The sequence below is a fragment of the Takifugu rubripes genome, chromosome 14 (genome assembly GCF_901000725.2).
Source record: "Takifugu rubripes chromosome 14, fTakRub1.2, whole genome shotgun sequence".
NCBI classification, from domain to species: Eukaryota; Metazoa; Chordata; class Actinopteri; order Tetraodontiformes; family Tetraodontidae; genus Takifugu; species Takifugu rubripes.
Window position 1 is genome coordinate 7,038,152 of NC_042298.1, and position 20,400 is coordinate 7,058,551.

The 20,400-nt window shown below is 44.9% G+C and overlaps 2 protein-coding genes across 5 annotated transcripts; one reads left to right on the plus strand and one right to left on the minus strand.

Moving 5' to 3' along the window:
• The first annotated feature begins 659 nt into the window (after positions 1 to 659).
• fbxl3l (F-box and leucine-rich repeat protein 3, like) lies at positions 660 to 4,536 on the plus strand. Its single transcript, XM_003970432.3, has 5 exons — positions 660 to 985; positions 2,041 to 2,401; positions 2,594 to 2,716; positions 2,895 to 3,066; positions 3,463 to 4,536. The coding sequence occupies exons 2-5, from the start codon at positions 2,042 to 2,044 to the stop codon at positions 4,104 to 4,106; spliced, it is 1,299 nt and encodes a 432-aa protein (XP_003970481.3). The 5' UTR covers positions 660 to 985; position 2,041; the 3' UTR covers positions 4,107 to 4,536.
• Positions 4,537 to 4,605: 69 nt separating this feature from the next.
• Positions 4,606 to 18,736, minus strand: atp10b (ATPase phospholipid transporting 10B). Of its 4 annotated transcripts, none has more exons than XM_011610721.2 (21): positions 18,209 to 18,736; positions 16,075 to 16,279; positions 15,888 to 15,973; positions 15,483 to 15,589; positions 14,637 to 14,768; positions 14,265 to 14,392; positions 13,922 to 14,174; positions 13,371 to 13,567; positions 12,235 to 12,381; positions 11,125 to 11,563; positions 10,729 to 10,829; positions 10,531 to 10,657; positions 10,244 to 10,428; positions 8,547 to 8,814; positions 8,169 to 8,245; positions 7,960 to 8,085; positions 7,685 to 7,885; positions 7,530 to 7,610; positions 7,341 to 7,445; positions 6,751 to 6,938; positions 4,606 to 5,752 (listed from the first exon to the last, which is right to left on the minus strand). In XM_011610721.2, the coding sequence occupies exons 1-21, from the start codon at positions 18,616 to 18,618 to the stop codon at positions 5,476 to 5,478; spliced, it is 3,840 nt and encodes a 1,279-aa protein (XP_011609023.2). In that variant the 5' UTR covers positions 18,619 to 18,736; the 3' UTR covers positions 4,606 to 5,475. The 4 variants fall into 4 exon arrangements, 2 of the variants coding, with proteins under 2 accessions (XP_011609023.2, XP_011609021.2); XM_011610719.2 differs by having other exon boundaries at positions 11,125 to 11,641; XR_003890821.1 differs by having other exon boundaries at positions 5,734 to 5,752; positions 6,751 to 6,867; positions 11,125 to 11,641.
• Between the last annotated feature and the right edge of the window lie 1,664 nt (positions 18,737 to 20,400).

Genomic DNA, 20,400 nt, shown 5'->3' on the forward strand with positions numbered 1-20,400 from the left:
GATACGTGGACGTAGAGAGGGTGATTTCAAAAACCAAACACTCCTTTAAACCTTTAAAATGCTCTGTAATGCTGCTTAGTCACGGTGACGTCGTGGCTGATAAATAATTGCATCAGTCTTCTGGAGCCACCTAAACAGATTATGTCTTGAAGCATTGAAAAAGCTCGTTATGAAAAAAGAAAATTATAAAATGAAAAGTATTCCAATTGTTTTTAAAAGTAATAAAGATCTCGAACTTTTTTGTTTGTTTTGGAGTGCAGAAATTAAATATATGTATTCTGAAAATATTAGATGCTTACGTCAAAGTAATAGACATGCCGTGTTCCGAACTATATTTCAGATAAACCGTGTAATAGAGGTGTTATAATATGCGTGGGCGTGTCGTGATATTGTATCCTGTGTTATGACACTGCACGATTTTCACAAATGTGTGCAAACCAACGCAAAGCAAAGCACCTGTTGCCGAAGCTAAATTATTCCCAGGGGACGCGTAAAGCCTCTGGGAGATGATGGGTGTCCGTCACAGACCAGACGCGCACCCAGGAACGCGCACACTTTGACACACTGACCTACATTCGGAGCTGCGCGTGCACTCCTCGGACGGGTCAAATACGTCAAATATGAACGCACAAACATCCAGCAATGGTCCAATAATTCAAATAAATCAGGCAGTCTTTGAAACAACGTATGCCCCCCCACTGACGGAGCCCGTGCGTGCACGTGTGCGTGCACGGCGGTGGAAGGGTTTGCAGAGCCTCAGCTGAGCGGATCCATGTTTTCTGCCCCTCACGTGTACCGGCCGCCCTGCAGCGCGTATAAAGCCGAGAGGGGGCAGAGCTTAGAACGGGACTGCTCGCCCTCGTTGTCCTATATCAGAGCTGCAGGGATGTCTTCTGTCCTCTAGTCATGGCTGCCACTGAAATCTGTCTTTTTATACCAAGCCAGCACCAAAAGAGGAAGGAGCAGTTGTTATTAAGACGTCCACGTAAGTAACGCGCGTCAATTTATCCTGCGCATGTATATGTTGTCTGATACTGCTCACCTGATCAGCTCAATACAGATCTTTAGTGATTTAGGTACAGGGGTGGGTAGAGAATGCATTTTTATGTATAGAATTCGGAGTTTATCAGCTTGTTGTTGAAGAGTGTCTCGGATGAGGATTTGAGGCGGTGAGTCCCGCTGCTGAGTGGGATGAAGGAAATGGTTTAGATTGGTGCCGCTGCCATGTGAGCGGATCACGTCAATGGCCGGGCTATATGAATGGATGGCTGAAAGGTTACCTTCACTATTCTAGAGACATCTCAGGGGACAGCATCCATCCATACAGCCAGTAGCGTTTTTATTGAGGTGAGTTTGCCATTATCGAAAGGTTTAATATTTTTATTACTGCTGCTGCTGCTGCTGTTGTTGTTGTTGTTGTTGTTGTCTGTAGGAAGGATAGTTGTAGCATATGGAGAGTTCTACTAATGAAGGAGATCATATGATGTACTTGTGCTTCTGATATTGAGATATTCCAGTCTGTTGCCTGAAACAGTTGTGTGAAGCACTTTTGAATCATACTTGTAATCATTGAATTGAAAGAAAGGGTTAAATTTGAGTTGATGTTTTTCACTCTGTCACCAGCTCTAATAAATCGAGTATTTTAATGTGTCACAGGGAAAGATATTGCGAATATTAACGAGAATGATGTCTTGTGACCTTCCTAAGCCAGTCTTGAAATTTAAGCAAAGATAGTTTAACATTTTGATTCTATTCTATTCCCCTTGCATGTATATATGTAAACATTATCTTACTTATTATTTGTACTTTCTGATATATGCTATTTACCTGAGGACTATCTGACTCCATCTGTTTGCTACTTGAGTACATTTTCATTTCCTTTATATCACTTTGACTTCATGAGGGTGAAAACATAAGCAAATCCCTCAGAAGTTGTTTGAGTTTTATTCCAATACGCTTTTTCAAATATTAATTACAACACTCTCCCAGCACATGTAAAATATCCTGAAAATCGCTAATATTTGGATCCACCTCTTTCAGAATGAAACGCGGAAGGACGGGACTCAAATCCACGCCGCAGACTTTGCCCACCCAGGATGGGAGAGCTATGAACCAGAAACGGGGAGCATCCCGGCTGCCCCAGACGGCTGCAGCAGACTGGGGCAACCTGCCTCCACACATCGTCCTGCAGATCTTCCAGCATCTGTCCCTGGTGGACCGCGCCAGGGCGTCGTCGGTGTGCCGCTGCTGGAACGACGTCTTTCACACCCCGGACCTGTGGAGGAGATTTGAGTTTGAGCTCAATCAGCCAGCTACGTCTTACTTGCGCTCCACTCACCCTGACCTCATTCAACAGATCATCAAGAAGCACGCACAGCACCTGCAGTATGTCAGCTTCAAGGTTAGTAATCTCCCCTTTCTACACCTCCTCCACCGTTTTCACACTTCCCACTTAGTTTGCGCCATCTGCTGCCGGACTGACCATGACATGTCAGCTGCGATGGCACCCTCGGCTTTAACACGTTATGGCTGAGATTATTCAGATTTAGATCTTCATATACAGCCTGAATTCTCTAACGCACATGTTGATCAGGTTGACAGCTGCACAGAATCCGCAGAGGCAGCGTGTGACATTCTCTCCCAGTTGGTGAACTGCACCATTAAGACCTTGGGCTTGATTTCCACAGCGAGGCCCAGCTTCATGGACGTGTCGCAGGTGAGCTGTTTCTGTAGTGTTGGACAGTTTTGTCCCTTCTGGGAAATACGTTTACGGGCACGTACAGCTGCATTGCATACTGTGCTGCTTTTCAAAGATGAAATATCTTTTGCGTTAATCAAACATAACACGGCGAACAAAATTGTGCTTTAGTCAGCATCTTCTCTCCTCTTTCCAGGCCCACTTTGTGTCCGCGCTGACAGTCGTGTTCGTCAACTCCAAATCTCTGTCCTCTATCAAGATTGACGACACGCCGGTGGACGACCCCTCCCTGAAGGTGTTGGTTGCCAACAACAGCGACACCCTGAAGTTGCTGAAGATGAGCAGCTGTCCTCACGTCTCCCCAGCAGGTCACTGAACTCTTAAAAGTTAATACAATAAAATCAACACTGCATAAAGGTATCCAAGGTAGTTTTCTCTGTCAACTGGACTGGGTTTCTTCTCTTGAAGACGTTTCGCCTTCTATCCAGAAAGCTTCTTCAATAGATAGAAGGCGAAACGTCTTCAAGAGAAGAAACCCAGTCCAGTTGACAGAGAAAACTACCTTGGATACAATGACCTGGATGACTGAGAATTTACACAGACACTGCATAAAGGTGTGACTGATCACTGACGGCAAAAGACTGCAGCCCACCACCGGGGGGCAGTATGGGTAGCTCATGTTAGTCAACTTTATGCTGCATGCAGTCTTTGCTATTGCGAATTGCTGGAGGTTCAAGCTGTTTACGCGTGCTGTCCATCCTCAGGGATCCTGTGTGTCGCAGACCAGTGCCACGGCCTCAGAGAGCTGGCGTTGAACTACCACCTCCTCAGTGACGAACTTCTCCTCGCCCTGTCCTCTGAAAAACACGTCCACTTGGAGCACTTGCGCATCGACGTGGTGAGTGAGAACCCCGGGCAGACGCACTTTCACACCATCAAAAGGAGCAGCTGGGAAGCTTTGGTGCAGCACTCGCCCAAGGTCAACATCGTCATGTACTTCTTCCTCTACGAGGAGGAGTTTCAGCCTTTCTTCTGTGACGAGACCCCCGTCACGCACCTCTACTTTGGCCGGGCAGTCAGCAAAGAGATGCTAGGCCGCATCGGGCTTAACTGCCCCCGTCTGGTAGAGCTGGTGGTCTGCGCCAATGGCCTGGAGCCCTTGGATGAGGAGTTGATCCGCATTGGCGAGCGCTGCAAGAGCTTGACGGCCATCGGGCTGGGCGAGTGTGAGGTAACCTGCAGCGGCTTTGTGGAATTTGTCAAGATGTGCGGCGGCAGGCTGACTCAGTTGTCAATCATGGAGGAGGTGTTGATTCCCGACAGCAGCTACAACATGGAGCAGATCCACAGTGAGGTGTCCAAGCACTTGGGCCGCATGTGGTTCCCTGATATGATGCCCACCTGGTAGACTGGCATGAACGGCTCCCTGCTTTCTTTGTGGTTACACAGTAAATGTTGTGCTATGATGGGTTTTTTTGAAATGGCTTCAGGCTGTCCGATCTGCTCTCTGCAGTTTCCACGGTGAAGCAGCGGCAGCAGTGGAAAATTTTGCAATCATACATTATCAGTGTAAAATAGTTCCTCTTTGCCTTGTTTTAAGGTGTCAGATATTGTTTTTGTTTGCTTTTATCTTGCATTTAGGACAATGAATGCATTGTTAAAGTGCCCACATATGAAGTAGCAGGAATGATGCGTTTTTGGATCTTATGTAGATATCAATTACAGTGCTGACTTTAGCACATTTATTTAAGATCAAATGTCCTTTTTTGTTAAATGTTAAAATGCCAAACATTTGTCATTTTAAAAGAAACATAATTATTTTGTGCTTCTAGAAAAGTGTTTACTTTAGCTTATTTTCAGCACCACATGATATAACACGGTAAAAAGAAATTGTATTACTTCGCCAGTTGAATGTAATTGGATACATGGGTTTTATAACAAGCTTGTTTATGTTTAGACGCAGTCTGCGGTTCCTTTACATCTGTTGTATTTGTTCTCCAATAAAAAGAAGATATACACAGATATGTGTTGAACAATTCGTGTCTTTTAAAGGCGATGAAGCCTCGTCTGCTGTTTTGCTGACTTTGTCCGGTTTGACCTTTCTGCAGCTCCTCTCTTCCAACACTAGAGGGCAGCAGTAATCTAACTGGAGGCGGTGGCTCTTATATAAGCAGAGCCGCTCCTGTCAGATGAAGTGTGCCAACAGATAACTCAGCCCTTTTCACGAGTGGATTCGGCTTTCCATCGCATACAGCAATCGGAATCCATACATACACGCAATATAAATCACAAAACTAATCAAAGGGCCGCCCCGTCATTTTCAAGTCATTAATTGATTAATTAATTGCACAATCTGCAGGAAGGTGATCACGTGACAGAATGCGTGGAGTCTGTGGTGTGTCTACGTGACAGGAATATTTCAAACATTTTGTTCTGGAAGTGTGCCATGGTTTGGAGGGTTAGGTGATATGACTAATTGGGTTAAAACTGTGAACTGAAAACCCATCAGGAAAGTAACAGGCTTATGTGTTCAGTATGGCACCATGATATGAGGGGAGCAAGGAGGACAGGCCCTGCATACATTTGTCAAGAACTGCATTGCATAATGAACTCGTCACCCCAATAGATGATTTGTCACAAGTCTGTGAGAAAAAGTGTTTCAGGTTGATTGCATTTATGTAAGATTTCCCTCCATCCCGTGGGAAAAAAACCCCCAACATAGTATTGACAAATTTCAGAATAAATAATCCGTCGGGTAGCAAACAAGTCTCTGTCGTTCATGATTGTTGAGGTCTCATGTAGCTTTCACTGATGACATTTAGAGCGACATCATCGCTGGTGCTGACAGGAGACTGAGGATAAAAGTCCACGGGGGTCTCCAGGGTGGGAGAGGGTGGGGCGGACAGGTCCGAGTATCTGACATGCCCTCCACCTCTGAGGCTCCTCCACTCCTTGATCCACTGGCTCCTGGTGGAGGGGGGCATCCGATCCAGATGCCTGGCTTGCATGATCGGGGAGGGGGCAATTGAGTTCTTCAGCACGTGATATAGGTATCTGGGGAAGAGAGTGTGGTGGTGAGAAAGTAGGGCAGTGATTAAAAAAAAAAAACATACGGCTCTTTGATGTAAATCAGAGCATTCCTCTAAATGTCAGTTCTTTTAGAAGCATCAGGAACCAGCAGGAAGCTGTGCTTGTTCCTCAAGTTCACAATTAAAATAATTTCATTACAAAGCAGAGAAACACGGTGAATACACCTCATGTCTAATCTATATCAAATGCTCTGTAATTCAACGTAATTAACCACAGTAAGACACAACTAAAGGCTTTCGAAGGGGATTTTTCTGTCGTTGAGCTTATGATCCATAAATGTAAAGACAAACATTAAAATATACTCAAACGTACCCTACAGATATGACTACTCTCCATTGCAGTCACACAGTAGAATATTCTCAGATATTTTGCAATATGATAAACTTAGACAAAGTATTTCCATGATCTTTTATCAGTCTGATAAGAGCTGTTATTGGAACAGAAGTCATCTTTGCATAACAACTGTAAGTAGTACTTTTGCTTTTCAATGAACGCAATGTAAAAGAATATATGAGGGGGAGGATTTCTCTATTCTATTCTGCAGTTGGGAAATTGAGTTTATCCTCACTTTACTTTGACTTTTCATTTCAAGGATGAACTACTGCAGATAGCTCGAGTGCACACTGACTTGATCATTTCATAATGAATCAAAGCTAATAAAATAAGGATTCAGAAACCCAAACATTACTCTGGACATTGATGATGCAGTTTTTTTCCTATTAGTGGATTTTAAAGGAGATTAATTGATGGAGAATAACTGTTGAGAGGTAATGTATGTTCTAACCATGTATCTGAGTCATCATCAGTGATCACCACAGATCTAAAAGCTGTTATTTAAATCTTGCATCAAAGGCGTAACATTGGTTTTACAAATAACTTCACTACAGACAGAAGAAAGAAGAAAAAAAAATAAAAAACACATGTGCGAGACATGCCTCCTGGGAAACAGCAGGGATGGTTACCTGGGCAGCAGAGCCACCACTGTGGCAATGATGCAGACAAGGTAGAACATGGGGTCGGCCATCTGGCTCTGAAGGATCCAGTACGGGTTGGATGGAGGGTTACAGGTGACGCAAATGCTGCTGTAGGCAAGAGTCACAATGAAGTACAGTGCCACACTGCCCACAATGATTACCCAGTGAACTACCGTCTGCAAAATGGATAAAACAAGATCACATTTAGGTATATTTACAACAACACACCGTAATAGTAATAATACGATCACAGTCAGTCAGATCTGGATACTGTTCTCAGTGGTCCTCGGAAATATGTTGACCATTAGAGAGACTATAATCCTTATAGGACTTTATATCGGTCAAGCATTAATTAAACAATGGAAAAAGTGACTAATCACTGCAGAGAGATGGGATTATAGAAGCAGATCTTTGTGGATTTCAGTAGGTTCCTGCAACATTCAGGTCAGCGTATAAGCTATCAGGGGAGGACGTCAGATCAGCACGTGTGTGAGACAGGACCAACAAATGGAAGAGTCGTGGCTGACTTTAAGTATGACATGATCATTGTAGCAGATATCCATCAGTTTAGGACTCACCCAGGCTTTAATCTCTATTGACAAGTGCAGCAGGATGGTAAATAAAGACACCGTGTTAATGGGGGTTCCAAAAGTGAAAATATCGATATCTGAATCTCGGTAAACCTGAGGGAGAAAACAGTTCAACAGTTTTGTTTGACAGAGTAGAAGCTCACATACAAATGTGGAGGGTTCCAAATCTTTTCTTACCAGGTATGGAATAAAAAAACACACCAGGCTCTGATAGAAGCCATCAAGCATAGAAATCCAGAAAGTTAAAAAGTTGTATTCCTGCAGAGAATGACAGCGAAGGGTTTTAGGCATTTTCATTTCATTTTGGCTGAAAAAAACAAGTTTTTACTGACCCCCGCACGCTGCCCGGTCCTGTACAGTTCAGGGACACCCAGCAGCATCTCTGCAGAGAGGTCTTTGTCCATTATCCCAAACATGATGGGCGGCGCAGAGGTGAAAAAGAGGTTAAAAAAAATCATCAGCCAGTAGTCGATCATGGTAGTTCCAGAGAAGCCACAGAAGAACTGATACCAGAACAGAAGGTTGACGTACGCCTGGAAGAAGAAGCAAACTCAGGTTAAAACATCCTCTCCCTGATGTGGACAGCAGCGGCGGATTGAGGACTCACCACATTCTTATAGAAGAAGTAAATGATCATGTTAGCCAGGCGGCTGTAGCACCAGTGTCCATGAACCAGGAGGAGTTTCTGCAGGTGCTTGAAGTGAGAAATGGCGAAATCGCTCGCCATGGCCGCCTGCAGAGGATGAAGAGTTTCAGACAGGATCCAGTAGCAAAAGAAAGGCTGGCGCTTTCAGACTCAAAGACGTCCTTGCAGACCTGCATGCCCTCCTGCCCCGAGATCCCAATGCCGATATCAGCCGCTTGGATCATGTTGACATCATTGGCACCGTCACCTAAAGCCACAGCGGAGGGATCAGTCACAGAGAGAAACGAGGAGAATTCAATTATCGTAAATAGCAGCAGGTTTTCAGATGAAGCTGCACTGGATTGTTGACTCATTTCCTGTAAACGCTTCAGGTTGACCTAAATACCACGGCTGAGTGCGTCTGTCAACCTTGAAACGACACTAAAGAATCAACCAGTTTCTTGGTTTACTGTATGCTCTTTTAGACCGTCATCGAAAAAAAACCTTTAAAACCTCAGGCAGAAAACATGGGCAATATGGGTCATTTTAGTCAGCTGGTGCGTGCTTACCAACAGCAAGAGTCATAACTTTGAGCTTTTCCCTGACCAGCTTCACCACCCCGCTCTTCTGGAGAGGCGTGACTCTGCAGCAGAGCACGGAGCGGCAGTGCTTGGCCAGCTCAAGGAAGCCCCCCTGCAGGTCCGGGGAGAGCGCCATGCTCAGGGTGCGTCCGTCGATGACCAGTGAGATGTTCTGGGTCGTGCCCACGTTACGGGGGTCCGCGTTGTACCTCCTCACCTCCTCCAGCGTGCAGTCCATGATGGAGGTGCACGTTAACTGGGAAGACACAGCTCTTTACTTCACGGTGAAACCTTCTGAAATACAGCAACTGTTAACGTTATGGAAACATATATTTTCTTTGCATTTTTTCCACAGTTCTTCCACTTTACAAGGACTTAGTGTGAATTTGTCTTTGCACCAAAGGTTTGATAGTAAAGAAATTGAAATCCTCTGTGGACACGCAGCAGAACTGTCAATAAAGCAGACTTATCTGATAAAAGTTACATGCTAGTTGGGGTATTTGCTTTAAAAAATAATACAAAATAAATAAATTATATAATCGACTTTAATTAATTAAAAAATTTAGTTATTTTTTGTTGTGTGTTTTTGCTCATGTATAAATAAAATACAAATATTAACACAGGCCCAGGATAGTGGTCGCATTTCAATTCTTAAAAGCCAAATTTTTCAAAGCCAAATTTCTAATTGCAGCACCACGTTCTAAAAATATCTACTTGATGCTCTCAAGTGGAAATATTTCAGGACGTCATCATGGAAAAATCCGTTTTGGTCCCTGGCAGCCACGTTAGGTTGTGTGATGCAGTTAAAAAGGGAGGGGGGGGGGGGGGGGGTTCTGAGGAAACGTATTACATTCTTGCAACCTGTATTTTCCCCATCAAGACTAAGAGATGCTTTTTTAATCTAGTCCACATTTATATCATGATAAGAAAGCCCACAGAGGGGGGACGCATCTGTTGGGTGCACCAGGGCTCAGGTTATCATTTGTGCTCATACAGGAAAGATTGCTGCGCTGCTGAGTCATGATCATGTCTGACTGCAATCAATTCCAGACTCTGGTCCCATCAGACCCGTCATCACCGTGTGTAAATAGCTGCAGCCCATTAGCAGAAAGGAGAGCTGACACAATGAATTTACAAGAAATGGGTTCTGCTGGTATCATCTGTCTAACAGTGACTACATTTTATTAGATAAGGGAAGGGAAGGACTGGGGGAAGGCATTCCTCAGGTGGTCAGTACGGTAAAACAGTTCATTATCTGCCCGCCTCCGCTCTGGATCACCAGGGGTATTTCCTGTGAGGGTTTGAATATTAGCCTGGTAATTAGATAGGAAAGCATTAGAAATTACATAATTGTACTTCACTTGGTTCATCATTAATGCCCATTTCTGTCTGAGACTCAGCCTGCCCTGAAAACTTCCCCGTGTTTGTCATTTCAGATGATTTAATGGCAGGAATGATTTATCATGGCCGGGTTATGAAAAGCTCAATCCTGCGCTACCAGGCCCTTAATGATCTCAGAGGTACGAGCCCACACATGACATCTCGTCTCTCTGGGATGGAAATGGGACAGGTTGACCTTCAGGTTAAAAAGTAAAGGTAGTGAAAAGGCTCCGTCATTTAAATTGAAGGGAGAGAAGCTCACAGATGGAAGAGTCCTCGCTTCACTGTTGAAGCATCCTCCTCACCTTGTTTTTACAGCTCATGTTTATGACCAGGTCGTCCTCTTCCAACAGCCTGGAAGCATATCCGATGTTGACAGCTGTCTCTGGTTTGTCACCAGTCAGTACCCACATCTGGATCCCAGCCTCCCGCAGCGCCACAATGGTGTCTGGTACGTTCTCCTGTAGACGGTCCTCAATGCCCGTCGCCCCTGCAGGGAAAGAGGGACAGAGTCATGCACGGCTGTTATGCACAGGCATTATTAAATATCCTGTCTTTTATTAACACTGTGCGCTGGGCTGATGTGTATTACCCAGCAGGGACAGGTTTGTCTCTAACTCTACGGCCGTTTCCATGACGAGCTGCTCTCTGTTGTCTATAGCAGCCAGAGCTCTCTGCCTGTTCACTGCCCAGGTTTTATATGCCTCCTCGCTCACGACCTGCAGCGCACGCAAGGAAGAATGACACAGTGCTTATGTAGAAAACAGCTTCAATGTGTCCCATTTTGGACCTTTTTTGCAAAGCAAAGGGTGCGCAGCCCATCTTTAGCGTAGCAGTCGAGATGATGCTGCGTGTCTGCTGCGATGTTTTTGTGATTCCCCTGGAGGTGTTCTGAAAAGACATGTACAGTAGTTAGCATCTATCTATCTATCTATCTATCTATCTATCTATCTATCTATCTATCTATCTATCTATCTATCTACCTACCTACCTACCTACCTACCTACCTACCTATCTATCTATCTATCTATCTATCTATCTATCTATCTATCTATCTATCTATCTATCTATCTATCTATCTATCTATCTATCTATCTATCTATCTATCTATCTATACATGATGGATTATCTGCTACTGACTCCCTGTGTGATAAATGTCTAATAACTCTTGTACGACTGCATTTACCTGCGTAGGGTGTACCGAGAAGCTCCATAATTGTGTAGTCAGCACCTTTAGTGTAGAGCACATACTCTTTTGTGATTGGATGTTCCACCAAGACAGACATCCTCTTCCTGGAAGGGTCAAAGGTCAAGGTGTCTAGAACCTTAAAGACCAGCTCTCCAGACGGGAGCCTCACCGCCACGCTGTTGGGGCTGCGGCGCAGCAGAATGAAGCCATATGCTTTGGCTGCGTACACCAGGGCTGCTTCATCTGGACTCTCCGCCTCATAGGTCAGATTATCCGAGCTTATTTTGGGCTCGTCATCCTGGGTTGGAACGTGCAGAGAACACGTATGGGTTCCTGCGGGGCCCTCCGTTTTTACGGTGTTAAAGTTCTCCTCCAACACAGAGTCATCAGACATGTTGCGGGTTCTTTTAGGTCTTTGCTGCCAGGAGGTGAAGATCTGCAGAAGAGAGCCGGATTTTTTGGAACGGTCGGACGGCGCGTTCTCAACCTGACGGGCGTCTGAAAACTCACTCACCTGAACCAAAGACAGAGATGTGCGTGTAAACTTTGATATGAACAGTCGGACTGCTCCTGAACATAAAATAACTCTTTAATCCTTGCCATCACTTTCCAGTCTGTTTCTGTTGTGCTTTTGACTTTAATTACAAACTCAGGGGAAAACCCACATATTCCTCCCATCTGCCAGACCTCAGAACAGTGAGTACTAAAATTAATAAAGGCAACCCTGATCGCCCCTGCAATTCTCACTTTACTGCCTGGCTAATTTAGCGAGGGCTCTTTCCAACTGGGGCTTCAAAGAAGGGAAATTAGTGCAGACCACTGATGAAAGAGCAGAAACCTTGACAATAATGAAGAAACTTTCAAGTCCTGACTCCATCTTTGGGTTTAATATGAAGAGCAAATTATTTTTGTTGCGTTTCACTGATTGTAGTGTGTTATTCTGCAGCAACCCGATGTGGTTGGACGTGTAAAATGGTCCGTGACAGCCATCAGAATGTCAGTGTCTGCCAAGTTTCGGGGAAACAAACACGGCATCCATCTTTCCTCTCCTGACTGTGCCCTCCATCTCTACTTCTCATCTGTGGCTGCAGTAAATGGAGCACTCACCCGCCCTTGCTGAGCTGTTGCCATGGAAACCACAACCGTGTTGCAAATGGCGAGAGCTAGGAAAAAGTCCAGGTAAGGATCTGTCATGCGGCCGCAGCTGCTGCTAATCTTCTGAAGCAGCTTCCTGTCTGGAATCACTTCAGTTTCCTGTCAAAAAAATATTACAAGCTTATGTTGAGTTTTTTTCTATTCTATTTAGAAAATGTATCCCCCTGTTTGTCTGTGTGTCCAAATATACCAAGAGCGACTTAGATAAATACAGAAGGTCTGGAGGAAGTTAGGATTCACATGAATGACGTGCGCTGGCTGCGACAGGGAAACAAAATAAAACTTTTTTCCTCTCAGCCTGACCCTCCAGTCTCTTTTCGAAACAGTCAAAAAGAGACACGGATCAACTTTGTACCTGAACATGACAATAACATGTACATGTTTACAGTCAGTATGACATCTGTGATGGGTGCTGTGCCATTCCCAGCATGACCATATGTCCTGTCACAGACTCTTGGGTGACTTTGAGCCAAAATGGATGTGCTCATCGCTGACACCTAGCAGCTCGGCCATCTGCAGGAGGGACCGGGACCGAGAGGCGCTTTGACACAAGGACAGGGCAGATTTTGGCAAACAAATTGTGATTTATGGTCTGCTGAGTTTATATTTAACAAAAAAAACAACAACAACCTGAAGGGCACATTTAGGTTGGACACGATCAGTTTAATTTGTTTTCTCTGTGGGTTTGAAACAGGATTTGAACAATGGGAGGAGTGTCTGAAGCGTGGCGTTTCAGTCAGACTAGCTGTCGCCCTGGGTGTGACTCCTGGGACTCCTTCAAGTTCATAATTTTATACTGATAAACAGATTAGTCCCATTAATTACACTAATAAGTATCATAGGCTCTCAGACTTGTTTTAGAAATGAGCAATATGCGATTCATCAGCCTGTAGAGTGGTAAGAGTAGACGTCTCAGTTGGAAACCTTTATCATTGGAACATGACCGGATTCCAGGACTTGTGCTACTCAGAAAAATAAGTGAATTGGTAGGTTGGTAACTAATCTAATAAACAATTGATTAACTTTACCCCCACTATCATATCCTGACGGATCCAAACACATTTTCCTCCCGGCAAAGTGACTCTTACCAGTAGACTGCTGAAGGCCGCATCACCGCGGGCATTTCCTGGCGCTTTGCAATTCCGCCGTGCGCCATGATCATGTTGCGTGCCCTCTGGACTGTTCTCCAGATCCAGGAACCATTGAGACTTTGAGGGTCGTGGCTTCTGGTCAAAGATGATATTCTCCTCTGATTCTGGCTCCTCGAGGACAGCGAGGCGAATGGCTGCAAGTTCCAAACAGCATCCTGATATATACAGTATCTGTCTCTGACTTACACACATCTGAAATGACTTCCCACAGCTTGCTTAGTCTAGCTTGATGTTTCCCGTAGCGCCAGGTGGTTTCCTTTGATTTATTTGAGATTCACTGACATTTTCTGGGATCATTTTAGAGTTCTTGGAGTTGGGGAGATTCAGAAGTACATTTACAATCAGAAAATTTCCCAAACTCTTTTACCTCTGTGACTCCTACTGAGATAGTTTTTTTTTTTTTTCTAATATGATGATTACTTGAAAGTGTGACACTGGTGACAGACACTGAAGCTGCCACTCTTTTTTAGAGTAGAGTGAAGGATTACCGTTCTCCTTGTGTGGGTACTCAGTGCCCATGATGGAGCATCTGCGGAACACCATCTTGTTCTCCGTCAGAGTGCCAGTTTTGTCCGAGAAGATGTACTCGATCTGCCCCAGGTCCTCCGTGATGTTGAGGGACTTACACTGGACGCGGCTGTCGCTCTCTTCGTCGTACAGATCCACGTCATTAGTGATGAAGAAGATCTGGCCGATCTTCACCATCTCAATGGAGATGTAGAGGGAGATGGGAATCAGGATCTGAAGGGGAAAAATTGGAATTTGCTGACCAGCAGGCGAGAGAAATCAAATACGGGATTGGGAATAGTGACAAATGCTTGTGGCAGAGACCTGCAGGAGGATGATCATGGTGAAGAACATGTAAAAACCAGACAAGCTGGGGTGGTCCCGACCACCGCTGCTGTTGGGCACCAGGTAGGGGGGCACGCCAGGCAGCGCCTCCAGGACTAAAGTGTGACCTGCATGTGTGAGGACAGGAAAATTAATCACGCTGACTGTCGTTTAGAGAGGAAGGTTATTTTTGGTACCACAGCTTCCCCTGTCTCCTCCGACTACTCTCACAGAACACTTTTGGGCTCGTGGCCAAAGCGAGCGTGGTTTCATTATTTTTATGACGGAAATTAAACATCCCGCTACAGTAAAAGCATCAATCATGGACAAATATCGTGATTTTATAGTCAAGTTGCATAATTAAGGACTGACCCACAGCTCCAACGAGACACATTGCGAAGAGGAGAATGACGCAGAAGATGACGTCTACGTTCAGCTTCCGCTCCAGTTTGCTCCGCTTGTATCTTGGCCCATTATTGTTGAGCATCGATTTGGTTTCACGACCTTAAATGCGGGATTATAAGAGGTCAATTCAGTTATCATCAGACGCAGGAAGGAAAATTGATTACCGCACCCCCCCATCAGAAAACATGTAGAGGAGAATCTTAATTGTCCCCGTGGGGCAGTTTAAGGACAGTAGTCGACTAATAGAATCATAACATGTCCAATACACCAAACACTCCCCCAGTGCATGCAAGGCATTACTCACACTATTGTCATCATATTTTCTCCTATTTTGTTGTTAATGTAACTTAATTAAACTAAGTCGCTTAATAAACAATTTTATCTGCAGAATTTGAAATAAATACTGCCAATCATGTGGCCTTCTTCCTCTTTTATAACTCATTACTTTATTAACTGTTCGACACTGTAAATGAATGATAAATGGATGAAGCGCCAAATTAATAAAATGAAGCTTTCTGTAATTTGTTTTTAAAATGGTCAGAATGTGTACTATTCATACATGTATAACATATTGGTAAATACAGCTTAGAGTAATGTGAACGTAACATTTACGTGAACTTTTGGAGCAAAAGGGCCTTTATGAAGTGAAAGACTTTAAAGTGCAATTCAAGCAGAGGTGATTCACTATTCCCCCATTTGAGACGATACTTTTGCTAAATCTAAGTCTTCCGTTAATTTCACACAGCATCCTAACTGATTTTGAAAGCTTTCAGGCAGGGCGGCGAGGCAGAGGGGATTAAACGGAGGGTATACCTGCGTACACCACGAAGCCCACAGCATGCTCCGTGTTTCTGATTGTGCAGCCACGCAGCAGCAGACTCTCAATCCCAGCACCCACTCGCTCCTTATCAGGTTTCTCTCTGCGGCAGGAGACAGCGAGGATCCTTACTGTGCTCTCAGATCTGCTTAGATGTTCATTATAGTTTATGCATTCCCTATTAGCAAGCTTCCTGCTTTCCAGTGGCCAGCACTCGCCGGGCGCAGTTAAGAGCTGCGGCGACTGAAGAAATCGATTAAAGTCTATTACAGCCTTAATAACGCCTCTGGTGGAATCACAAAGTGCAGAAAGTGCCTCGGAATTAGTTTTGCTTGGCTGCAGTGAAAGGCCTCACTGTAACGATGAGGAGGGTCTGTGTGATCTGAGGGTTTGATACTCACACATAACATTTAAAATGATTCAGGTTGTTGTTGGGCCTTTCACACACCACAGTGCTGCTGAAGCTGTCGGCTTCGAATTTGGGAGACTGAAAGAGACCAAGAGGATGGGCTGATGTCACTGTAACAGGAATGGAGACTTCTCAGGTGCTCGACTGGATCCACCCGAGGATATTCATTCCTTCCTTACGGTGGTGCAGAGGCCAGACACCGTCCTCCTCTGCTTCAGGTTGGTTTCTCCATCCAGGTTGGCCGTCTCTATGTGGCAAACGCCGTTGGGGTCCGATGTGTGCAGGAGGAGGAGGTCTGCGGGGACGATCTCATTACAGACTACCTTCACAAAATCCCCCACTCGCACGTCCTTCCAACACTTCTTCACAAACGCCATCTCGCTCCTGCAATTAGAACCAAAGCAGCCTGGGCAGCATTTACATGGATTTTTCCTCACTTACGCACGTACGCACGCACTAAAATCAATCATTTTCCTCCTTAAAAATAATTTTTAAAAAGCACTGTTATTTCTTGTGTATTTGTGTTTGTGTGTTAGTGGGTTCTTTAGAATGAGGGAACTTTAGCAGAGGGAATGTTTAGAGAGACATGGTCTGAATGAACTTAGTGGAAGATTTGAAGCTTCCTGGAAGGCCACATGCTTCCCGGTTTCAACCTGCACGTCAAGCTGGCTGAGCCCCAAATGACAGGAGCTGCAGGTATGCTGCCCTGCATGTAGGACCTGATCTCACGCCTGACACACAACACCACACCCCGCTCCAGACAAAGCCGGGAGGGGGGTGGTGGGTGTATTTTTAGCATGTTGTATACTTTGTGCAAATGTATTCTCCTGTCAAAAAACAGCTCTTGCAGGCTTTTGTAGATGCCAGGAAGCCAGAATAACAGTTTCCAGAAGAGGGAGGTCCAGCTGTCAAAGGCGTCGCTCATGATCCCACGCTGGGGAAAAGAGTATTTCACTGCAGAGGACCAGATGCAGAGGCAGCGAAGCTTAGCTTAGCAACCGAGGAACCACATCAAAATGATCTAAATCATACAGTAATTTACAGAGACAACAAGGTGCATTGTGCTCAGGCGCAGCTCTGTGTAATTGCAGTGATTTTCTCCCCTCTCAATGTAAAATTGAATCACTTTAGAGAACAAACAGGATCAATTATCACAATTTTTTTTCCCGATGACTTTTTAAAATGTTTCTTTGATCTTTGTAAAACTGTTCTCAGGCCAAAGAACCTGAAACAACACAATCTCTCGCTAAAGACCAGTCCAGCCCTGATTTATTTATGCTAAGCTAGCTCTCTTTATATTTTTTGCCTGGCTAGGCTGCGGGGAGCAGGGAGCCGTGCTGATCCTGTCATCAAGCACTTTACAAAAGAGCATGTAAATTATTTTTCTAAGCTTTTTTCCCCCTTTACCTCAAAGATCTTACATGCGCTACAGTTCTACTGTCCATCTAATCACCAAATCTGAACACACTTTTGAAGTCTAAAGCAACAGAATGTGAGACGTGTTGCTCCTCTTTCTTGAGCTCACTGATACGTCTTTGTGATACACCTGTTGAACAGAGATGGTGCTTCAGATAACTGATGTGTTTTGATAATACTTGTGATAAAGTCGCATTCATACAATCTGAAAATGGAGCAAAGTGTTTGTGAGACATGGAAAAATAACGAGTCGCTTAACTGACAATCAACCTTTTCATACAGTATGATGACGAATTGATTGTAGATTGACGAAAGGTCAGGTACTCCTGGAATGTCTTGGTCAACTGCACATGCTCAACACCTCTGTGACTCCTAAATAAAATCCTCTCCTTTGACATGCACGACACAGGCTGGTGCTTCACCGTGCTGGAGAAAAAGTGTGTCGAAATCTTACATTTATTCTCCAGCTTCATCTGGAGCCATTTGTACGCTTCAAAGGAATCCCAGCAAATCGATATTGTTCTAATCTTTACAAGCCTAAAATGCAGCTTTAGCTTCTCCGCCCAGCTCTCCAACGGAGACCCCCCTCGCCACGATTCGACTGCGGGTTATCTGAGGCAGAGACGACTTGTGTCCACTAACAGGCCCAGGGGTACTGGTGGCTTCTCCCATGTGTCCGTGGCCCTTCACCTACCACCCATTCTGCTGTCTCATGATCACAGGAGTGCTTTGAAAAGGACCCTCTCTGGGGGTTATTATTCAATTTTCTCCCTGAATTTCAAAATAGATGAACCATCGCTGTCTTTGCTGACGCAAAAGGCAAAATGTGGAATTCATCACGTGTGCGAGATGTTGTTGTCGGGCTCTGGAGACAACGCGTGTCTTTGAGTGGTTTACCTGGTGTAAATGAAGCAGGGCCGGTTGTTGAGCTTTCTGTCCGACTGGTACCTCCTGAAGTCCTCCCAGGCGTCCTTCAGCGCCGTCAGAGCCAGGATGACGCAGATGGGGATCAGAGCCACCTCAGGCTGGAACGCGTTCACTACAGGGACAAAGTTTAGAATCGCCAGGCCGACAAAGTAAAGGTTGGCCAGCCGGTGGAACTGCTCAAAGAGGTTCATGGGGATGAAGAGGAGGGGGGTGTATTTGGTGGTCTTGATGGCGTTGCCAGGGAAGTGCCGGTTGGGCTGACTCCCCTTGCCCTGACCCTCGTAAGGCAGGTTGGACTTCAAACTGCGCAGCTCCTTCTCCCGCATCCTCTGAGCTGTCACGGAGTCCCTCAGCAGACCCAGGGGGTTCCTCCACGTCATGGCGGCTCCTTTTTATCCTCTCTTCCTCAGCTTCGCATTCTCTCAGCAGCTCCTCCGTGTTGCACCGGCTCGTCTCCAGGCCATCGTCTTTCTGAATGATTCTCCCTGAGCGTGTTGGGCCTGATCAGGTCAAGTGAGACAAAGTGTCAACACACTTGTTTTGGCCCCGCCCCTTCCTTTGACAGGTGTGTTTTCATTCCTCAGAGAGAGGCTCACAAATCTCAACTGATTTCATTTCTTTTTCTACCCTCAAGTATCACCTTTTAAAAAGTGTTCTCAATAAACTGAGTGCCAGAGCAGTGTCACATTTCCCTCATAGGTGCTTTACCACAGTGATAAAATTAAGCAGCAACGAGAACGCAAATAACAATATGAGAGTAATGTGGCGTGAACAAGACAAAAGCCCTCAAATGAGCGAATCTGTGCAGAAAAATCGGTGCATCGGGTCATAAAGAGATCGGAGCTGACAACAAAACAGCAAGCAGAGAGCGCGACTGCTGCAGGCAAGCATGTATACGAAGAGTCTGCAGAGTGTGAAACAGCACTGCAGAGAGAACTTATACACGCCGCTCAAGAGGAGCTCCTCTGTAGTTGATTAGAATATATGACTCTACTACGTCTTCAGGTGAGGAGCCTATATTTCCTCTGCATTGAAATCATTTTCTGTGTGTCTAATCACTGGGAATCCCACAGACTCATTTAAGTTAAAAGGATGCTTTAATCATGATGTCCCGGATGTGCTTTGACACCTCCAGTTTGACATCTTTCTTAGGATTTTTTTTTTTTTGTTGCAGATGATTTATTATGAAGGACTTTAAAATGGCTCCTTGTTTTAACACAGAAACACATTCATCTCTTCAGCAGCTGAGCACCTTTTTTGTATTTTTCCACGTCCGTACATGCTTGGTGGGGGAGTGGCGTGACGCACGCGTGCCAGACTCAACCTCTCACCTGTCCCAGTCAGCCCTGGCTGCGTTTGGCTTGGCTGGCGTGCGTGCTCGACTGCTCCGAGGCTCAGCTGTGAGTCTGCACTGCACGCACACGCACACACACACGCACACACACACCCGATAAAAAAAGAAAAGGACGCAGGCAGAGCACACATGACTCCACTGAGCGGAGGTTTGCTCCAGTGGTGTGGAAACATTAAAAAAAGTGGGAAGCATCTGCTTTTGCCTTCTGCTCTCACATGTAGTGAGATAATTCATCGGTTAAACTGAGGGAGATCAGTGATGTAGGACTGATTTTTAACACTTTAGTAATTAAAAGAGTCGTTTTGGGTTCAGTTGTTAGAGTGTTTTGGTTTGTTTTCTTTCGTTTTTCTTTCTTTTGCCTCTTCAGACATTAACTTCATCAGCAACTGGGAAAAAAACAAAACAGGATTTTGTTGGATTTTGTCTCAAAATTAACTCAAGAATATATGATTGTGCTGTTTACATGGTAGCGAGGACTTAGCTAATGCTGGGTTGTTACCACGTGTCACTAACAATGATGATGCACCTCAGATTAGAACAGTGTAATCAAAATGCACAAGAATGATACTCAGAAAAGCAACCCAGTGACCGTTTATGATCTCCGTCTCTAGTGTAGATCTTTATTTGTTATAATTTTACAGTCGTCTGATATTTCCTGTATTACCTTCTCCTTACATAGCTCTCCTTGTTCTTCTCGTCTGCTTACTTCAGAATCAAATGTGAGCTGCACATTAGTCCTTGCATGAACAAAATCCCCTTTTAAATATTAAATATTCACTATTTTGCAGCATCCAATATGCAGGAGCAT

What these genes read in the sequence shown, in the direction of transcription:
- fbxl3l (XM_003970432.3), top strand. Translation starts at nt 2,042, where the DNA reads ATGAAACGCGGAAGGACGGGACTCAAATCCACGCCGCAGACTTTGCCC. An exon ending in TGCAGTATGTCAGCTTCAAG is followed by an intron (nt 2,402 to 2,593) that starts GTTAGTAATCTC and finishes CATGTTGATCAG; the next exon opens with GTTGACAGCTGCACAGAATC. An exon ending in GCTTCATGGACGTGTCGCAG is followed by an intron (nt 2,717 to 2,894) that starts GTGAGCTGTTTC and finishes TCCTCTTTCCAG; the next exon opens with GCCCACTTTGTGTCCGCGCT.
- atp10b (XM_011610719.2), bottom strand. Translation starts at nt 18,618, where the DNA reads ATGACGTGGAGGAACCCCCTGGGTCTGCTGAGGGACTCCGTGACAGCT. An exon ending in TCTCGGTACACCCTACGCAG is followed by an intron (nt 10,830 to 11,124) that starts GTAAATGCAGTC and finishes ATGTCTTTTCAG; the next exon opens with AACACCTCCAGGGGAATCAC. An exon ending in CGGGGCAGGAGGGCATGCAG is followed by an intron (nt 8,086 to 8,168) that starts GTCTGCAAGGAC and finishes CATCCTCTGCAG; the next exon opens with GCGGCCATGGCGAGCGATTT.